The sequence below is a fragment of the Vombatus ursinus genome, unplaced genomic scaffold, assembly GCF_900497805.2.
Source record: "Vombatus ursinus unplaced genomic scaffold, bare-nosed wombat genome assembly UNPS02010193.1, whole genome shotgun sequence".
NCBI lineage: Eukaryota > Metazoa > Chordata > Mammalia > Diprotodontia > Vombatidae > Vombatus > Vombatus ursinus.
This window is the reverse complement of record NW_020949971.1, coordinates 7,648,436-7,664,493: the sequence shown is the minus strand read 5'-3', so window position 1 is coordinate 7,664,493 and position 16,058 is coordinate 7,648,436. Positions and strand designations below refer to the sequence as shown.

General features: G+C 39.8%; 1 protein-coding gene across 1 annotated transcript in view; it reads left to right on the top strand.

Moving 5' to 3' along the window:
* NDNF (neuron derived neurotrophic factor) overlaps window positions 1-2,327 on the top strand; it is a 42,578-nt gene extending 40,251 nt beyond the window's left edge. Inside the window, exon 4 of the mRNA XM_027853732.1 lies at window positions 284-2,327. Coding sequence (XP_027709533.1) covers window positions 284-1,680 — 1,397 coding nt within the window. The 3' untranslated portion in view covers window positions 1,681-2,327. The remainder of the gene's footprint in view (window positions 1-283) is intronic.
* Window positions 2,328-16,058: the final 13,731 nt, after the last annotated feature.

The window sequence follows — 16,058 nt, the reverse complement described above, 5'->3', positions numbered from 1 at the left end:
GAGTTTAGAACTGGAAAGGGGTGGTAAGGATCATTTTGTCCAGTTCCCTTCATTTTGAAGAGCAGCGAATTGAGTCAAATAAAAGTCAAGTGATTTGGTCAAAGTCACTCAGGCCCTAAGTGCCAGAGCTGGGGTCTAAACTCAAGCTCATTGTGCCAGGCTTCAGCTATTTTTTCATATATTTGCCTTCCTATTAGCTGCCCAATATGGATAATTCATCTTGTCTTGTCAGAGGCATGAGACAACCTGCCTTTTAAAATATGTCTCTGCTCATCTTTTCTAGGTGAACCCGAGCCACTTGAACAGCAGAAGCAGCAGATAATTAACGAGGATGGCACTGAGTTATTCTCCTACAAAGGAAATGACGTGGAGTCGTTTATGTCTTCAAGTTCGCCATCTGGCTTGTACCAATTGGAGCTTCTCTCCACTGAGAAGGATACCCATTTTAAAGTCTATGCCACCACTACACCAGAGTCTGACCAGCCCTACCCCGAGTTGCCCTATGACCCACGAGTGGATGTTACTTCTCTGGGGCACACCACGGTGACTTTGGTATGGAAACCCAGCCCCACGGCCTCCCTGCTCAAACAGCCCATTCAATATTGTGTAGTCATCAACAGAGAGCACAACTTCAAGAGTCTCTGTGCCGTTGAGGCCAAGATGACTGCTGATGATGCCTTCATGATGGCGCCCAAGCCTGGCCTGGACTTCAGCCCATTTGACTTTGCCCATTTTGGATTTCCTTCAGAAAATGGTCCTGGCAGAGAGCGGGGCTTCTCAGGCAAGCCAGTTCCCAAAATGGGGCGGCATATCTACTCCAAGGCCAAGGTGGACATTCAGAAGATCTGCATTGGGAACAAGAATATCTATACAGTGTCTGACCTGAAACCTGACACGCAGTACTATTTTGATGTGTTTGTGGTCAAAGTGCCCAGCAACACAAGCACTGCTTACATTGGCACCTTTGCCAGAACCAAAGAGGAAGCCAAGCAGAAGACAGTGGACCTCAAAGATGGGAAAGTCACTGATGTGTTCATCAAGAGAAAGGGCACCAAGTTTCTCCGGTTTGCTCCTGTCTCATCCCATCAAAAAGTCACCTTCTTTGTCCACTCCTGCCTGGACATTATTCAGATCCAAGTCAGGCGAGATGGGAAACTTCTTTTGTCCCAGAACGTGGAAGGCGTCCATCAGTTTCAGCTTCGGGGGAAACCGAAAGCCAAGTATCTCATTAAGCTGAAGGGAAACAAGAAGGGGGCCTCCATGCTGAAGATCCTGGTGACCACACGGCTCCATAAGCAGTCATTCCCCTCCCTCCCTGAAGACACGAGAATCAAGACCTTCGACAAGCTCCGTACGTGTTCTTCGGCCACAGTGGCCTGGTTGGGCACCCAGGAAAGAAACAAGTTTTGCATCTATAGAAAGGAAGTGGATGATAACTACAATGAAAACCAAAAGAAAAGAGAACAGAACCAGTGCCTAGGGCCGGAAACAAGAAAGAAATCAGAGAAGGTTCTCTGTAAGTATTTCCACAGCCAAAACTTACAGAAGGCAGTGACCACTGAAACAATTAAAGGCCTCCAACCCGGCCGTTCTTACCTTATTGATGTTTATGTCATTGGGCACGGAGGGCACTCAGTGAAATATCTGAGTAAAGTTGTGAAAACAAGGAAATTCTGCTAGTGATGGCATCAAGAAATAAACTATGGGGAAGTCAAGGTGAACAGTATCCTACTTTATGTGTAAACAATTGACTATCACACAGCTGAGGGAAGTTGTGGCCTGTATTTGTACTGTGTAAGAAAAGATAGCAACTTGTATATTTATGTTTATCTATGCCATTGTCATATGGGACTGGGCCAGGTGCTCCTGGATGGCATCTGGAAGATGTATTACTGGGTGGTCCAGCTCCCCACTGGACTCTTGGTTTACATCAACAGCTGCAGGAAACATGGAAAGAATCTCCTGCCATCCTTTGCTTTCATACTGCATGAACTGCTTCTAAGTTATCTTATTACTTCAAACCCTGAAAGATGTCACTCATTAGGCGCATACACACACACACAAATGCAAATGCCCTCTGTAGATCCTAGGTTGTCTGTAAATTATTTTATAAAGTCTCGTTTTAAATATTGGTGTTTTTATGATTGTAAACTATTAAATCCTTGCTATGTCTAATTACCAACCTAATATCAGCCTGTACTCTGGTAGCTTTCATCACAATTCCAAATTCCTGTCTGGTTGAGTTTGATGTTTAAATGCTGTACCCATGTACAAAGCTGACGTATCTTATATTCCTGTACATAAAATTAAAAATCTTAGATTATGTATCCCTCCTTCTCTCATTGTATTCCAGGCAGGAGGAACAGCCTTCTGGGGGAATGATATTTCTGCTCTGGCCCTCTCTGTAATGTGGCACCTAAAATGGCTTTTCCTTTTAGTTAAGCAGGCAGGTTAAGTCTCCCTCAAGTTATGGATGCATTAACGAAAGTTGTTAAGATGTGTATATTGACATTGAACAGAAGCCAGCTGCCATGGAAGTTGAGAACTCTTCCAAATAATTGTTAAAAGGACCAGACCTGTCCGCCAGACATGGTAGCTCAACAAACATTAAACAAACATTGCTGAGGACTTAGAACGGACCCTATCCCGAACATCTGTCTTTCAGGACAATGTGTGGGTGTTCAAAGGGGTTTCCATTTGCTTCATTAAAGATCAGCAAAAGGATTATTTTGATTTCTGGATAAAACAATCCTGTTACTTCCAATTGAGCCTGTGCTAAATAATGAGAAAATTGCAGTAGTCATTATTACTTTTGTTTTTAAATGGCATTTTACTGTAGTTCTGGAGTGACTTTTTAGAAGCTGGATTAGGATGTGGGCAATATTTAGGCCCACGCAATAGAAAAAGAAAATTCTGGAATCATACAGTTGATTCCACGTAGAAGGAATCCTAAATAGCATAGAGAAAAAAATCACTAGACTGCGAGTTAATAATGGCTAACTTTAATATGGGGCATTCATTTGGAGCAGCTAGGTGGAATAGTGGAGAAAGCACTGAGCCCAGAGTCAAAAAAGACTCATCTTCCTGAGTCCAAATCTGGCCTCAGACACTAGCTGTGTGACCCTGGGGAAGTGAGTTAACCTTGTTTGCCTCAGTTTCCTCAACTGTAAAATGAGCTGCAGAAGGAAATGGCAAACTACCCAAGTATCTTTGCCAAGAAAACCTCAAATGGGGTTATGAAGAGTTGCACACGACTGAAAAAACAACTGAATGACACAGCATTAATCTAGTACTTTAAGGTTTGAAAAGCACTTTGCAAATATTATTTCATTTGATCTTCACAACAACCTGGGGAAGTGAGGGCTATTGTCATCTCGATTTTACAGATGAGGAAAGAGAAGTTAGGAAGTGACTTACCCAGGGTCACACAGCTAGGAAGCTTCTAAAGCTGGATTTGAATGCAGTTGTTTCTAATTCCAGGTCCAATGCTCTATCTGCTATGCCACCTAGCTGCCTGGGTTCCAGCCTCAGTTCTGGCATTAGTTAGCTGTGTGACCTTAAACAAGTCTTTCAATCTCTGGAACTCAAATTCCTTCTCTGTAAAATGAAGTAGTTATACTAGATAATTTTTAAGGTCTCTCCCAGCTGTAATATTGCTTGATTCTAAATGCTGAATCACTGTCATCTCTTGGAATGATTATCTGTAATTGTATAATCACTCCCCCTAGCCTTATGTTTTCCCTGAGGTAGAGTATCTTAGAGTACAGGTCATGGATGGTAGAGTGAATATCTTATGGTACCTTCAAGTGCCGTATTATGTGGCAGAATGAGAATCTCACAGTACGGTGAGGTCTGGTTCCCAACCTACGTACACTATGACGGGAGAGGTAACAAGTTCGAGATAGCTGACTATTGGTGCTTGCCCAAGATCAGAAAACAAAATAACAACAACAACAACAAAACATCATCAATGCCATTCATCACGTTCATTCAAAGGAAGCAAAGTAGTGTAGAAGAGTGAGAAAGACCTTGGCCTTGACAATAAAAAAAATTGATTTTGAATCTGGCCTCTGCTATGTATTAGCTATGAAACTTTGATTAATTCAATTAAGCAACCATCTGTTAAAGCCCTACTATGTGCAAAGCAATTTTTCATAGGAACGAAGAGGAAAAAAATGGCCCTTTTTTCTCAAGAGGCTTCACTGAAGGTTGGAGGTTAGGAAGCTGGAAAGGATAGACATCTATATAGATAAGTACAAAGTAATTCATTGTAATTCCAAGAGGAAAAGAGCACTTAAAAACTGGGGAGATGAAGAAATGTCTTGTGTTGGAGATGGTGCCTGTACGAGGCTTTGAAGGAAGCTCTACAACTTGGAGGTGAGTAGGGAGAGCACCGCCTGCACAGAAACACAGAGGTAGGAAATGGAATGTCATGTCCAAGAATAGCGATTAGGTTAGTCTGACTGAAATGGAGAGAGTGGGAAGAGTAGGAATATATTATAAGACTTGAGAGGCAGTTGGGAGCCATATCAGGCTGAAGGTTTTTAATTGAATTTTTTATTCTAATAGGAGACATTGAAAACTTTTGAGTACGGAAATGATGGAGTCAAATATATCTTTTAGTAATATGTTTCTTCACTTCAGATTCCTCCACTATAATATCAGGGTAATAGTAATGGAACTCCCTACAGCCTCACAAAATTATTATGAGCTAAATAACTTTTAAAAGGTTGTTGAACATTGTCCAAAACAGTAGTGACTTTCTAGAGACTTTGTGAACAAATCTGGACGTATTTCCCAAAAGGAAATAAAACAACTCTAAAAAGATAGCTTTTCCTAAAGATAGGCTATGGAAAACAACAGCAACAGTGAAAAATTAGGAGTGTTTGATGGATTTAATAAGTAAATAGGACCTGAGTTCTCTGGCTTTGACACTTACTACTTGAGTGATGTTGGGGAAGTCCCTTAATCTCTCTGGGCCTCAGTTTCCTCATCTATTAAAAGGGGATTAGTTTGAAGGCTAGGATTTGATGAAGTAGCATCCACCCTCTTACCACATGAGTGAATGTTCCCCTAGTGAAAGGAACACTAGATTTCAAGTCAAATGAGTTGTTAATAATTCTTGCTGCTCTCTTGCTTACTGGTGACTCATTATTCATTCTACCTCTCTATGCCTCATTTTCTAGGTTTATTTCATCTCTAAAGTCCCTTTCAGCTCCCCAAAATCCTGTCTTCTTCATTCTTTGACACCAAATGGAACTGAACCTAAATTGATGAATTGATGAAATGTGATGAAACTACCAAAGGTGGTCTTCAGATAATGCTTGACTATGCATCTCATTTTTAGAGGTGCTTAGCACAGGGCCTGGAGTCAGGAAGACCCATTTTCCTCAATTCAAATCTGACCTCAGACAATTACTAGCTATGTGATCCTGGGCAAATACCTTAACCCTGTTGGCCTCAGTTTCCTCATCTGTAAAATGAACTGGAGAAGGAAATGGCAAATCACTCCAGTATCTTTGCCAAGAAAACCCCACATGGGGTCATAAAGAGTTGGACATGACTGAAATAAGTGAACAACGATCTATATCAAAAGTCCATGAAGCTTCTGCCAGTGTCATACCTCATAAAGAGAATGAGAGAGCCATGACTGGTTTCACTTTAATGAACTTTATTCTAGTGAAGAGTTTGGAGTACTTGATGCCCTTGGAAATGGATTTATTGAATTGGAATGTTATTGGGGTAGAGCTACTAAAATAGATAAACACAGAAGAAATTATTTGGGAAAGATTAATTGTAATTCCTTAATCCTTCTATTGTCTTTCTACCTCATGCTGAAGTGCAGTGGAAAGAGAATTGGCTTTGGAATCAGATGACTTGAACTTAAATCCTAGTTCTGGAACTCTGTATCACTGGGCAAGGCACTTAATTTTTCTGAGCCCAGTTTCTCTACTTGTAAAATGGGAGAATCAGACTAGATGATCCCAGAGAACACCTCCAATTCTAGATCTATGGCCCAAGCTCTCCCACCTTGCCCCCGGAGCCTTTTCTAGGTATAATAAACTTTTTGAGAATCAGGCCCCTTTTTTCCCAATCTGAGCTGTTGGCTCTATCATCTCCTGGGAATGGCCAGGGGAATGGCCTCTTGCCCCCTGAGTTCTAGCCCATTCTCTACTACTAACTAGTCCTGAGAAGCCCAAGAAGTACAGTGACATGCCCGAGGTCATTTTTCTCCCTTGGAAAATGAAAGCATTGACCATGATGAACATGTTCCTAAAGTCTAGAATTCTAAATCCTAGGAGCATAAAATGCAGAAGACTTGATTCCATCTAATTACTCTACATGTAGATAATTTAGCTCTAGGACTTCTCTCAGAAACAAGCCATTTTTTCCATCAAAGTGAGATTCTGAATTTTACATTGGCTATCATATTGCTGTATAGAGACATACTTTAGTAATAATAATGATGATGATGAGAGTTCACATGTACAATATCACTTAAGGCTTGAAAAACATATTCCATACCATATATCATTTAATCTTCATATCTATTCTGAGAGATAGATGCTACTACTGAATGGATGGATGGATGGATGGATGAACGAAGGAATGGAAAAAAAGAATGAATGAAAAACATTTATTAAGTACTTACTATGTTCTAAACACCATTCTAAGTGCTTTAATTATAAAAGTAAAAGAAATCTGCCTTCAAGTAGTTTACATTTTAATGGGAGAAACAACACACAAGGAAGAGTAGTGTTTAGGGAAGAATATTTTGGTGTGGAAAGAAAGGATGGTGAATGAGGCCAAAGGGTTTTGCACAGGAACAATGAGAGAGTTGTTCAATTATGGTTCATGGTTCCAGAACTGGGTGCTGTTCATCCTTCATTTTGATGAGGACCAATGACATTATGGGGTGATATCTTGACTTGCGCATGAATTGGATTTAAGTGAGGCAGAGTTGCACAAAGTCCTCAGTCTCACTCTCTCTTCCAGAGTCATTGAAGTCCAGTGGCAAAACCAAAGTCAGGACAACTGGAGATGGCCCAGGATGCAGTGGATTACCTTGACATCTTTGATGCCTGGCCAAGGCCTAAGCACTCCACAGTGCCTTCATAGCTTTGGAACAAATAGTTCTTATCTGCCCATTCCACCTAAGGGAAAGTCTTCATGTGTTTGGAGTAGACATCCCCCTAAGTTACTGACAGGTTTGAGGCCTTTCAGTTAACCTCAATTTGGTTAAGCCCATATGTTGAGACGGTTTTACCAGGGTGTGGCCTCTGTGCATGCTACAGCTTCTTGGAGCCACTGGTGAGAGTTGGGTGGCAGGTGGACACCAAAGGTGGATGAGCAGCCCTGAAAAGGGCTCAACAAGACCTCAAGCCAGAGGTGCTAGTCCTACCCGAACACCCCACATATTGTTTACTGAATAAGGTGTTTGTGTCTCTGCTTTTTGTCTATGTGTCTAGTGGCCATATTTTGCATAGACACATCTCGTACCTGAAAATGCTAGCTTTTTGGCAATTAATCAATGGAAACAAATTGTTTTCAAAAAGCTCATTAATATTTTGGTTAACATTTCTTTTCTTATTTGTCTCCTATTTGCTTCACCATTTACAAAGAATGGGTTTCATTGACTCCACTAATGACATCCTCATTGCCTTGCTCCATACTTACTACACCTCTTATCTCAAATTGAATCCACAAATCCGTACTAAACATTAAGTTGATTTAATTCATATCTGCTACCCAAAGAACAGCCTAACTAAGTGTGGAAAACCTCATTATAGAGTAACAGAATCTCAGAGTTAGAAGTGACCTAAGAAACCATCTAAATATAATATTCAACTTAGAATCTCTTTCACAATATCCCCACCAAATGGTCATGCAACCATTGTTTGAAGACTATTAGTGAAGGGAGAACTGGGTGTGGAAGTACCAGGGTACTGGCAAAACATCTAGAAAGGAGGAGGCAAAAACCAGACAGTCGTAAGTAGAGTGAAGCCTAGTTAGGGCTTTTCTTGAAATAGTGGCCCATTGATATCTCCACAGAGGAAGAAACTGAGGCTAAGAAAGTTTAAGTGACTTGTTCAGGATCATGAAGCTAATGAATGTCTGAGGGGAGGATTCAAACCCAGGTCTTCTAGTACTTTCCCAGTACTTTATTCAGCCAGCTTGGGGATGAGCCTTTCCAAATGGAATTCCCTGCTTCTTGGATAACATTTGGACTATCTCTGGGTCTGAACTCAAAGCCTTTCCTACTGGGTTGGACTAGACAGAATTTGGCAGAACCTTGAAGAACATAAGGGCACCTCCTAACCATGGTTAATCATCAGAAGAAGACTTCTTTGGAGATTTATAAATACCTTATGGATTAACCTAAGTGATCCTTTATGAATCCATTGACTTTCTTTTTTTCAAATTCTTTAAAAATTAATAAGGTGTTGATAATGAGACAAAAATGACTATCAAGTCTACCTCTAAATTATTACTGTGCAATGAGATTTTAGAAACCCTTTGGTCAGCTGGAGTAAAGCCAGAAAAGGAAGTGGCATTGTAATTTCTCCTTAGTTTAGAATTGAAATGCAAGATGGACAATAGAAAAGTGACAGCTAAGATACGTTAGGTCTTGAAATGACTGGCTTCAGAATCCCAAATTAACTCTTAGCAAGGATAGTAATATAATTATTTGTGGGGGATGACATTTATACTCTGGTTTCCCTTAAGCATTCCTTTTAAAAAAAAGACTATATATCATATGATTTAGGATTTCAAGCAAATATTTTAAAGTTTCTTTTAGATTTCCTTAGAAATATTCCTTTTACTGATAAACTACTAAAGTCTTCCACTTCTATGTTGGTTTCCAACTCAGAAAATAAAAAGTCACTTTAGTAAAGTAGCAGGATACAAAATTATCCCACCAAAAATTACTAATCTTTCTGTATATTGTCAACAAAATAACAAAGAGCTATTCATCACCTTGTTACAATAATTAGCTTGTTTTAAGCCTGAGACAATGTAATGGCCCCTAGGGTTCACATGCTTTCCTCCTTCGAGGCTTCAAGTTTATTTTATTTTATTTTTTGGGGGGGGGGGATTAGGCAATGGGGTAAAGTGACTTGCCCAGTTATGTCTCTGAGGTCACATTTGAACTCAGGTCCTCCTGAATCCAGAGCCAGTCCTCTATCCTCTGTGCCACCTAACTGCCCCTCCAGTTGATTTTAGATTGAAAGCTATAAGTTCACTCATTAAAGGCAGTGAGGTGGTGCAGTGGATAGAATGCTGAGACTGGAATCAGGAAGACTTTAGTTCAAACTCTGCCTCAGACACTTACTAGTTATGTGATTTGGGCAAGTCATTTAACCTCTATTTGCCTCAGTTTCCTCAACTGTAAAGTAGAGATAATAAAGCACCTATTCTTATTGGGAGGATCAAATGGTATAATATTTGTACAGTACTTAGCACAGTGACAGACATATAGTAGGCACTATATAAAGACATTATTATTATTATTATTATTATTATTTTTACTGCTGAGTCATCATTGTTAAGAAAACACCTAACATGTAGGAAGAAGTTGGATTCACTTTCTCAATTTACATTTATATTTATTTCTAATCAGACCCTGGTACCTTTGTAGTTGAGGCAAAAGTTGGATCACTGGAAATATTTGGGTAACAAAACAACAGATTATATTATAACATCTGAGAATAGACAGACCACCAGGAAGAGAGGTTGGGGAAAGAGCAGATCTTTTCTCAGGACTTCACTCACTTCTTAAGTGTGTGGACACACTGGTGGCATCAGCCTGAGTTCTCACTCTAAGATGTCTAGAACCAATGTTTCTCTTTTATATCTCTCTTCTCTTTTACTCTTAACTTCTCTTTCTCTTTTCTCTGGTTACTCCTGGGCTGCTAAATTTTTCTGGCTCAGTATAGCCTTAATATAATATAATTATATAATTATATTATTATATTCCTTTTCCTCTCAGCTTCCAGACAAGCAGAATCTTGGTCTAGTTCTGAAATAGCCCCCCCCCCCTTTTAAAAACATATATTTCTCAGGGCACAGATAAGTCTCTGGAACAATGACTTTGATCCATTCAAGAAGATGTACAGATCCTGTTCACGATCAGCTCTGATGGATTAATTCCATAAAGGAGTGTTTTTACTTTAAGTGGGATGGGATAATTAATGAAACAACACTACACTAGATAACAAAAGAAATTTTATTCAAAATTACTGTGAAATGCTTAAAATATTTGGGAGTTCATTTAACAGGACACACAAAGGAATTATTTAAATAGTTATTAAAAAGTTGTTTATACAAACAAAACCAAATAATTGGAGAGGAATTATTTATACTTGCATTCCACCTCAGCTTCCAATAAAGGGAGAGAATGTTTCCTGTTTCTTTAAAGAGAAAAACCTTTTCCTTTCTCTCTTTCTCACTCTGTCACTGTTAATTATGCCAAATTAGGATTGATGGTAATTGACCTTTCTTTATATCAGTGGGAATAAATGTGAAGGCATTGTATGGGGAATGAACAATTGGGGCATCAGAAGGGGATGCTTGGATGAATGGTGGAGAGTTGTTCACCCACAAAGGATGGAGGAAAAAGGGAAAAATTCTGTGAGGTACCTGGTATGTTTGACTCAGGAGTGTGGTCCAACATCGGCTGCTTTTTTTTTTTAACATATTACATGGCTTACATCTTTGCTGGCATCTCTTCTGGGGCTCCAAGACCACCAGTACTGAGGCACAGGTGTGGGTCATTATCCAGATCCCTGTTTGAATGATCTAGGATGTAGATCTTGCCCCAGCATGGTTACTGTAGCTTTCCCTTTGTCTCACCTCCCAGTGATAAGAGATGGATCATTCTTCCTTCTTGCCTCCACAACAAAAGGTTTAATATCAGGGTCCTATGAAGTCTGGGTAAAAAAACAAAAATCTGCTCAGCTACCATAGCTACTTGCTGTACTTCATGGCCCCATGGCAACCTTGTGAGCCAGAGCTACAAATATTGACCATTGGATCTTTTTTCTTTTTTTTTGCAATTCCATAGTGAAAGCATAAATTACATCTAAACACCCTATTAAATTATTAGCACATTATGTACAGAAAATATTGTATGAGAGTTTTGGGTTTCAAAGCAAAGAAAAAATGGTTATTCTCCTGTGCTGGGATTATCAGCAGAACAAGAAGTTCTGTTCTGAATGTCTCTGAAGAGTGACAAAGTACTCTGTTATATTCTCCTTCATAAATCATTTGTTTTGAAAATCTCTTGGTGACTCTCCTATATTATTTTTTAAAATAGCTTATTATTATAATTTTTGATTACTAAGCATTTTAATTAACCTGTCCCTCCTACTCCCCCACTGAGCAAATTTAAAAAAATAAGCACTCAGTACATAGTCACATTGTTCAGAAAAACAAATTCCCATATTAGTCATGTCCAAAAATATGTTTTTTGAGTGTTTCGAGTTCACCATGGCTCTGACATGAGAGGCATGTTTCATCTTCATTGGACTGGTGGTTTATCATTACATTGATCAGATTCCTAATGTCTTTCAAAGTTGGTTTCTTCTTCTATGTTATTATTGTATAAATTATTCTCTTAGTTCTGTTCACTTAACTTTACACAAGTTTATAGAGATCTTCCTAGTTTTCTCTGAAATTATCTATTTCGTCATTTATTATGGGCACATTAATATTCCATTCCATTGCATTACATTCACATCCATACATTTGTTTAGCCATTCTCCAATAGGATGGCAGATCTGTGGCTTCCAATGTTTGGCTACCACAAAAAGAGCTGCTATAAATAGTTTTTTACATATAGATCCTTTAGCTCTTTTTTTGACTTGTTTGGGGTCTATAGTAGTGGGTCAAAAGGCATTCACAGTTTTTGTAACTTTCCTGGCACTGTCCCAAGAATGGCTGGACCAGTTCACAGCTCCACCAAGAACATGCAGATGTGCCTGTTTTCCCCTACCCCCTACAGATGGGATATACACACAAAAGCTGATGTAGTCCTCGCACTCAAGGAGCTCATTTTTTAATAGGGAGAGGCAACATATCTAGGAGGCTTTAGCTGTAAGTCAGAGGGATAGGACCCATAGTCCTATGGGTATAGCAATAAGGCAGATGATAATACTTCCTTGATGTCATTTCCATTAATAAATTCTTATTTATTCCAGATGTCAAAGCCTGTGTTCCCTGGGATGATCATTGTGAGGGCTGGACTAGAAGCAGGACCAGTGGTGTGAGTGGTGGGACTTTCATCACTCCTAAGGCAATGTTTTTTCCTTTGTTGTCAACAGTTGGTGTTGGTGGTGGTGAGGAAGACAAGCCCCTTCTCCATAGCGATTTCTCCCATAAATGATGACTGTGGGACCTGAGGCATAAGCATGGTTAGTGGTTTGGAGGAGGGCACTGCTATGCCCCAGGCTCTTGGGTTCAGGGTCCTGGGCTATCTCCACTCAGTTAACTTTCGTAGCTTACCTATAGAAGAAGCAAAAGTAGTCATTGGACTTGCACAGAACATAATACCTCCCAAGTCTGTCTGTGGGTTCATTGCTGCATTAATTTGCATTTCTCTTATTACTACTGATTTAGACCATTTTTTTCTTATGATTGTTGATAGCTTAGATTTCTTCCCTTAAAATTTGTTTTTGTTTTCATATCTTTTGACCATTTATCTATTGTGGAATGGCTCTTCTTCTTATAAATTTGAATCAGTTCAGTCTATACTGGAGGCTAGCATTGAGTCCCTGCTCTGCTCCTGAGATCAGAGCTCAGTGAGCACTGTTTGCTTCTGCACTTGTTCCTTACTCAGCACACTTCTGGAGCACATGACCAGATCTTCTCTGCCACAAAACAAAACAACCTAGTAACGACTAACATATTTATACAGCGCTCACTATGTCTTAGGCACTGCTAAGTGCTTTACAATTATTATTTCATTTGATTCTCACAACGGCATTGGGAAGCAGGTACTATTACTATCCCCTTTTTATAGATTAGGAAACAGAGACAAATAGAGCGACTTGCCCTGGGTCATACAACCAGCCAGTGTCTGAAGCCAGATTTGACCTCAGGTCTTAGGACCATCACTATCCACTCAGCCATGGAGCTGCCTCCTCTGTAGTCCATGATCATTCTAATGGAGTGGGAAAGGGGAGAAGGAAATATTGTCTCAGAGAAGCAGATTTGGCCTCACGAGATTTTTTTTCGCTATTCAAAGGTGGGATGTAGGATTTGACAAGTTGTTCATCACTGACAACCTTTAATCAAAGTCTGAATGGCCATTTATTAGGAACGCTATTGAGAGGATTCCTCCTCAGAGGTCTCAGGTAGTGTTATAATTCTATAATTCAGCAGAGGACCCAGTGATTTCCCATACCTTACTCTGAAAAAAACTCCATGCACCATTTCTTTTAGGAATTTTAGATAGTTCATAATTATGGATCAAAGTCCTCCTCTGATGCTCTACCACAGTGTGGAGTTGACATTATTTTCAGAAGCTATGCTAGTAAATGACATGTTCTGGTATGTTATATGATTATAGGATTATAGAGTTAGAAGAAAAGGGGACCTGAGGAATGATCTAGCCCAGTCCCTTCATTTTACAGATTAGGAAATGGAGGACTAATGAAGCTGAGTGATAGTCGCATGAATCGTAGACTTATACAAAGCTTCAAGCACGTCCTCAACAACCTATGTCTGTCATCTGAAGATCAGTCTAATTGAACGTGAAGATTGGTGTTTAATTATTGCAGTCATATCTGACTCTTTCTGACCCCATCTGGGGATTTTTTTTTGCAAAGACACAGGAATGGATTGCCATTTCCTCCTCCAGCTCATTTTACAGATGAGGAAACTGAGGCAAACAGGGTTAAGTGACATGCCAAGGGTCACATGGGTAGGAAATGTCTGAGGCCAGATTTGAACTCAAGTCTTCCTGACATTAGGCCCAGCGCTGTATTCATTGCGCTACCAAGCTGCCCTAATTTAAAGATGTCTCTCTCTACAATGGCTAAAGAATAATACATTTCGTAGACACAGGAACTCTCAGAGACTTTGAACTAAGGCATAGATGGACTGTGATTTGTGTTGCTAGAGTGACTATTGACACTGAAACAATACATACAGGTCCTCAAAGAATTTCAGTAATTTTTCTAATCAAGCAGAGCATAAAAGAGAGCAATATATGCTTTTCTAAGGTAATTTAGATTTCCTAACTTTCATGGAGGAGGTTTACAATATAGCAGGGATTCTTTTTTTTTTTTTTTTTTTTGGTTAGGTAAGTGGGGTTAAGTGACTTGCCCAGAGTCACACAGCTAATAAGTGTCTCAGGCTGGATTTGATCTCAGGCCCTGTTGATTTTTAGGGCTGGTGCTCTATCCACTGGCTTCCCCAAGAGGGATTTTTGTAGTCTCCAGATGCTCATTATTGCCAATGACATTTTACTTACTGCAATCAAATCATGAAACCTTGCAGATACCACTAAATGGGATCCATCATCACTCAAAATAAGTTGGTTTAGCTATCCACATAGGAAAATAAATCAAGTGGATATGCAGTTGGGGGATAACACGCATCTGGGGCAAACATGAGGTTGAAGAGGAGGAAAAGCACAGGATGGAATGACTTAGGAAATTAGAAGGTAGTTCAAGTCTTATTGCTCTTTTTTCCCTTTGTTTTAAATCTGTGTTGAACGTGAAGCTCAGAGAGGATGAGTGACCAGGCTAACATCATAACCAGAAGAGTTAGAACTTGTCCTCAGTTTTTCTGCCTCCTCCACCAGGGTTCATTCTTCTAGATCATTCAGAAAAAGCAAATTCCCTAAAATATGCTTCAAAGGAATGGAAAGAGAGTTGAACAAGTCTCATACTCTTTCTGTTCAAGTACATAATGGTTTGTAATGTTCTGAGGGAGATGGTTGTTTCTCCATCCTGTATTTCCAGGAACTCTCTTGATCATCTCTCAGATAAAGCCCAACTTACTCATTGGCATGGATCATTTCCTCCATTGAGTTGGAAAAATACAAATCCCATCTACACAATAACCACCAGTGCTGGCACCCAGATACTGTCTGAGACTTGGGGGGGTCAGAACTTTAAAAAAAAATTAAACCAAATGAAAGGCTCTTGTGTTCTTTTATTTTGTTTTCAAGTTGTTGTTGATTGCTTGGAAAGCCACCATTTCCAGTCCATTGCTTTCTAATTCATTCCCGTCCAAGGTGTTATTTTGTATGGGCAGCACTCCTGCGCTACCCTGCCATGGCTGTTGATTACTCCGTAATTAAGGCCCCTATGGAGAGGAGAGAAAGCACCCCTTTCACAACACTTCCTTATTCCTTTAGGTTTTCATTCCTATTGGAACATTGTTTAGACTTGTCCTTTGGAAAGCCTTTCACTGGGCTCTTTTGGCTGTGAGGTTGTTTTCTCAGAACATTCTGAATTTGGGGACCAAAGCAGATGCCTTCAGCTAATGTGCTATTGAGACAAGAAAGATGATGCTAAACAAAACTCACTGCAAAGGGTGTCACCAGAGTGGTGATTAATGCTCCCTTTTTCAAGTCTATACACTTTGCTCCTCTACTGAAATCCTTCTCCATGGTGCAGAAGTCACCCAGAGTTCTCAAAGACATGCCAACAGAGCACAGGCTTTGGGAGGATCTACACAGTGCGATGGACTCAGAGTACAGATCCAGGGGAAGATTGGGTGTTTTCATTTGAGGACCAGCCGAGTTTTGTTTGGAAAGGTTCATTATTCAAATTTGGCCATACGGTATTTTTTCAATCACTATAATTCACAAAAATCGTCTGGAAATAGGCATCAGTGAATGTTGATTTCAATGTACATCACAGTATAAGGGTTGATTAGGGGAGTCCCTGAGCAAACAGACTAATTTTCTAATCAAGTTAATGAGATTACTGGGTATGGACCTTTGTCTAGAGAGGCATCTAAGGTGCATCTCTTCATAAAGCATGCTGACTGTTTTTTATATTAATTGAGTTTCAGAGATTAGGGCTATCTCCCTATGGTTAGCT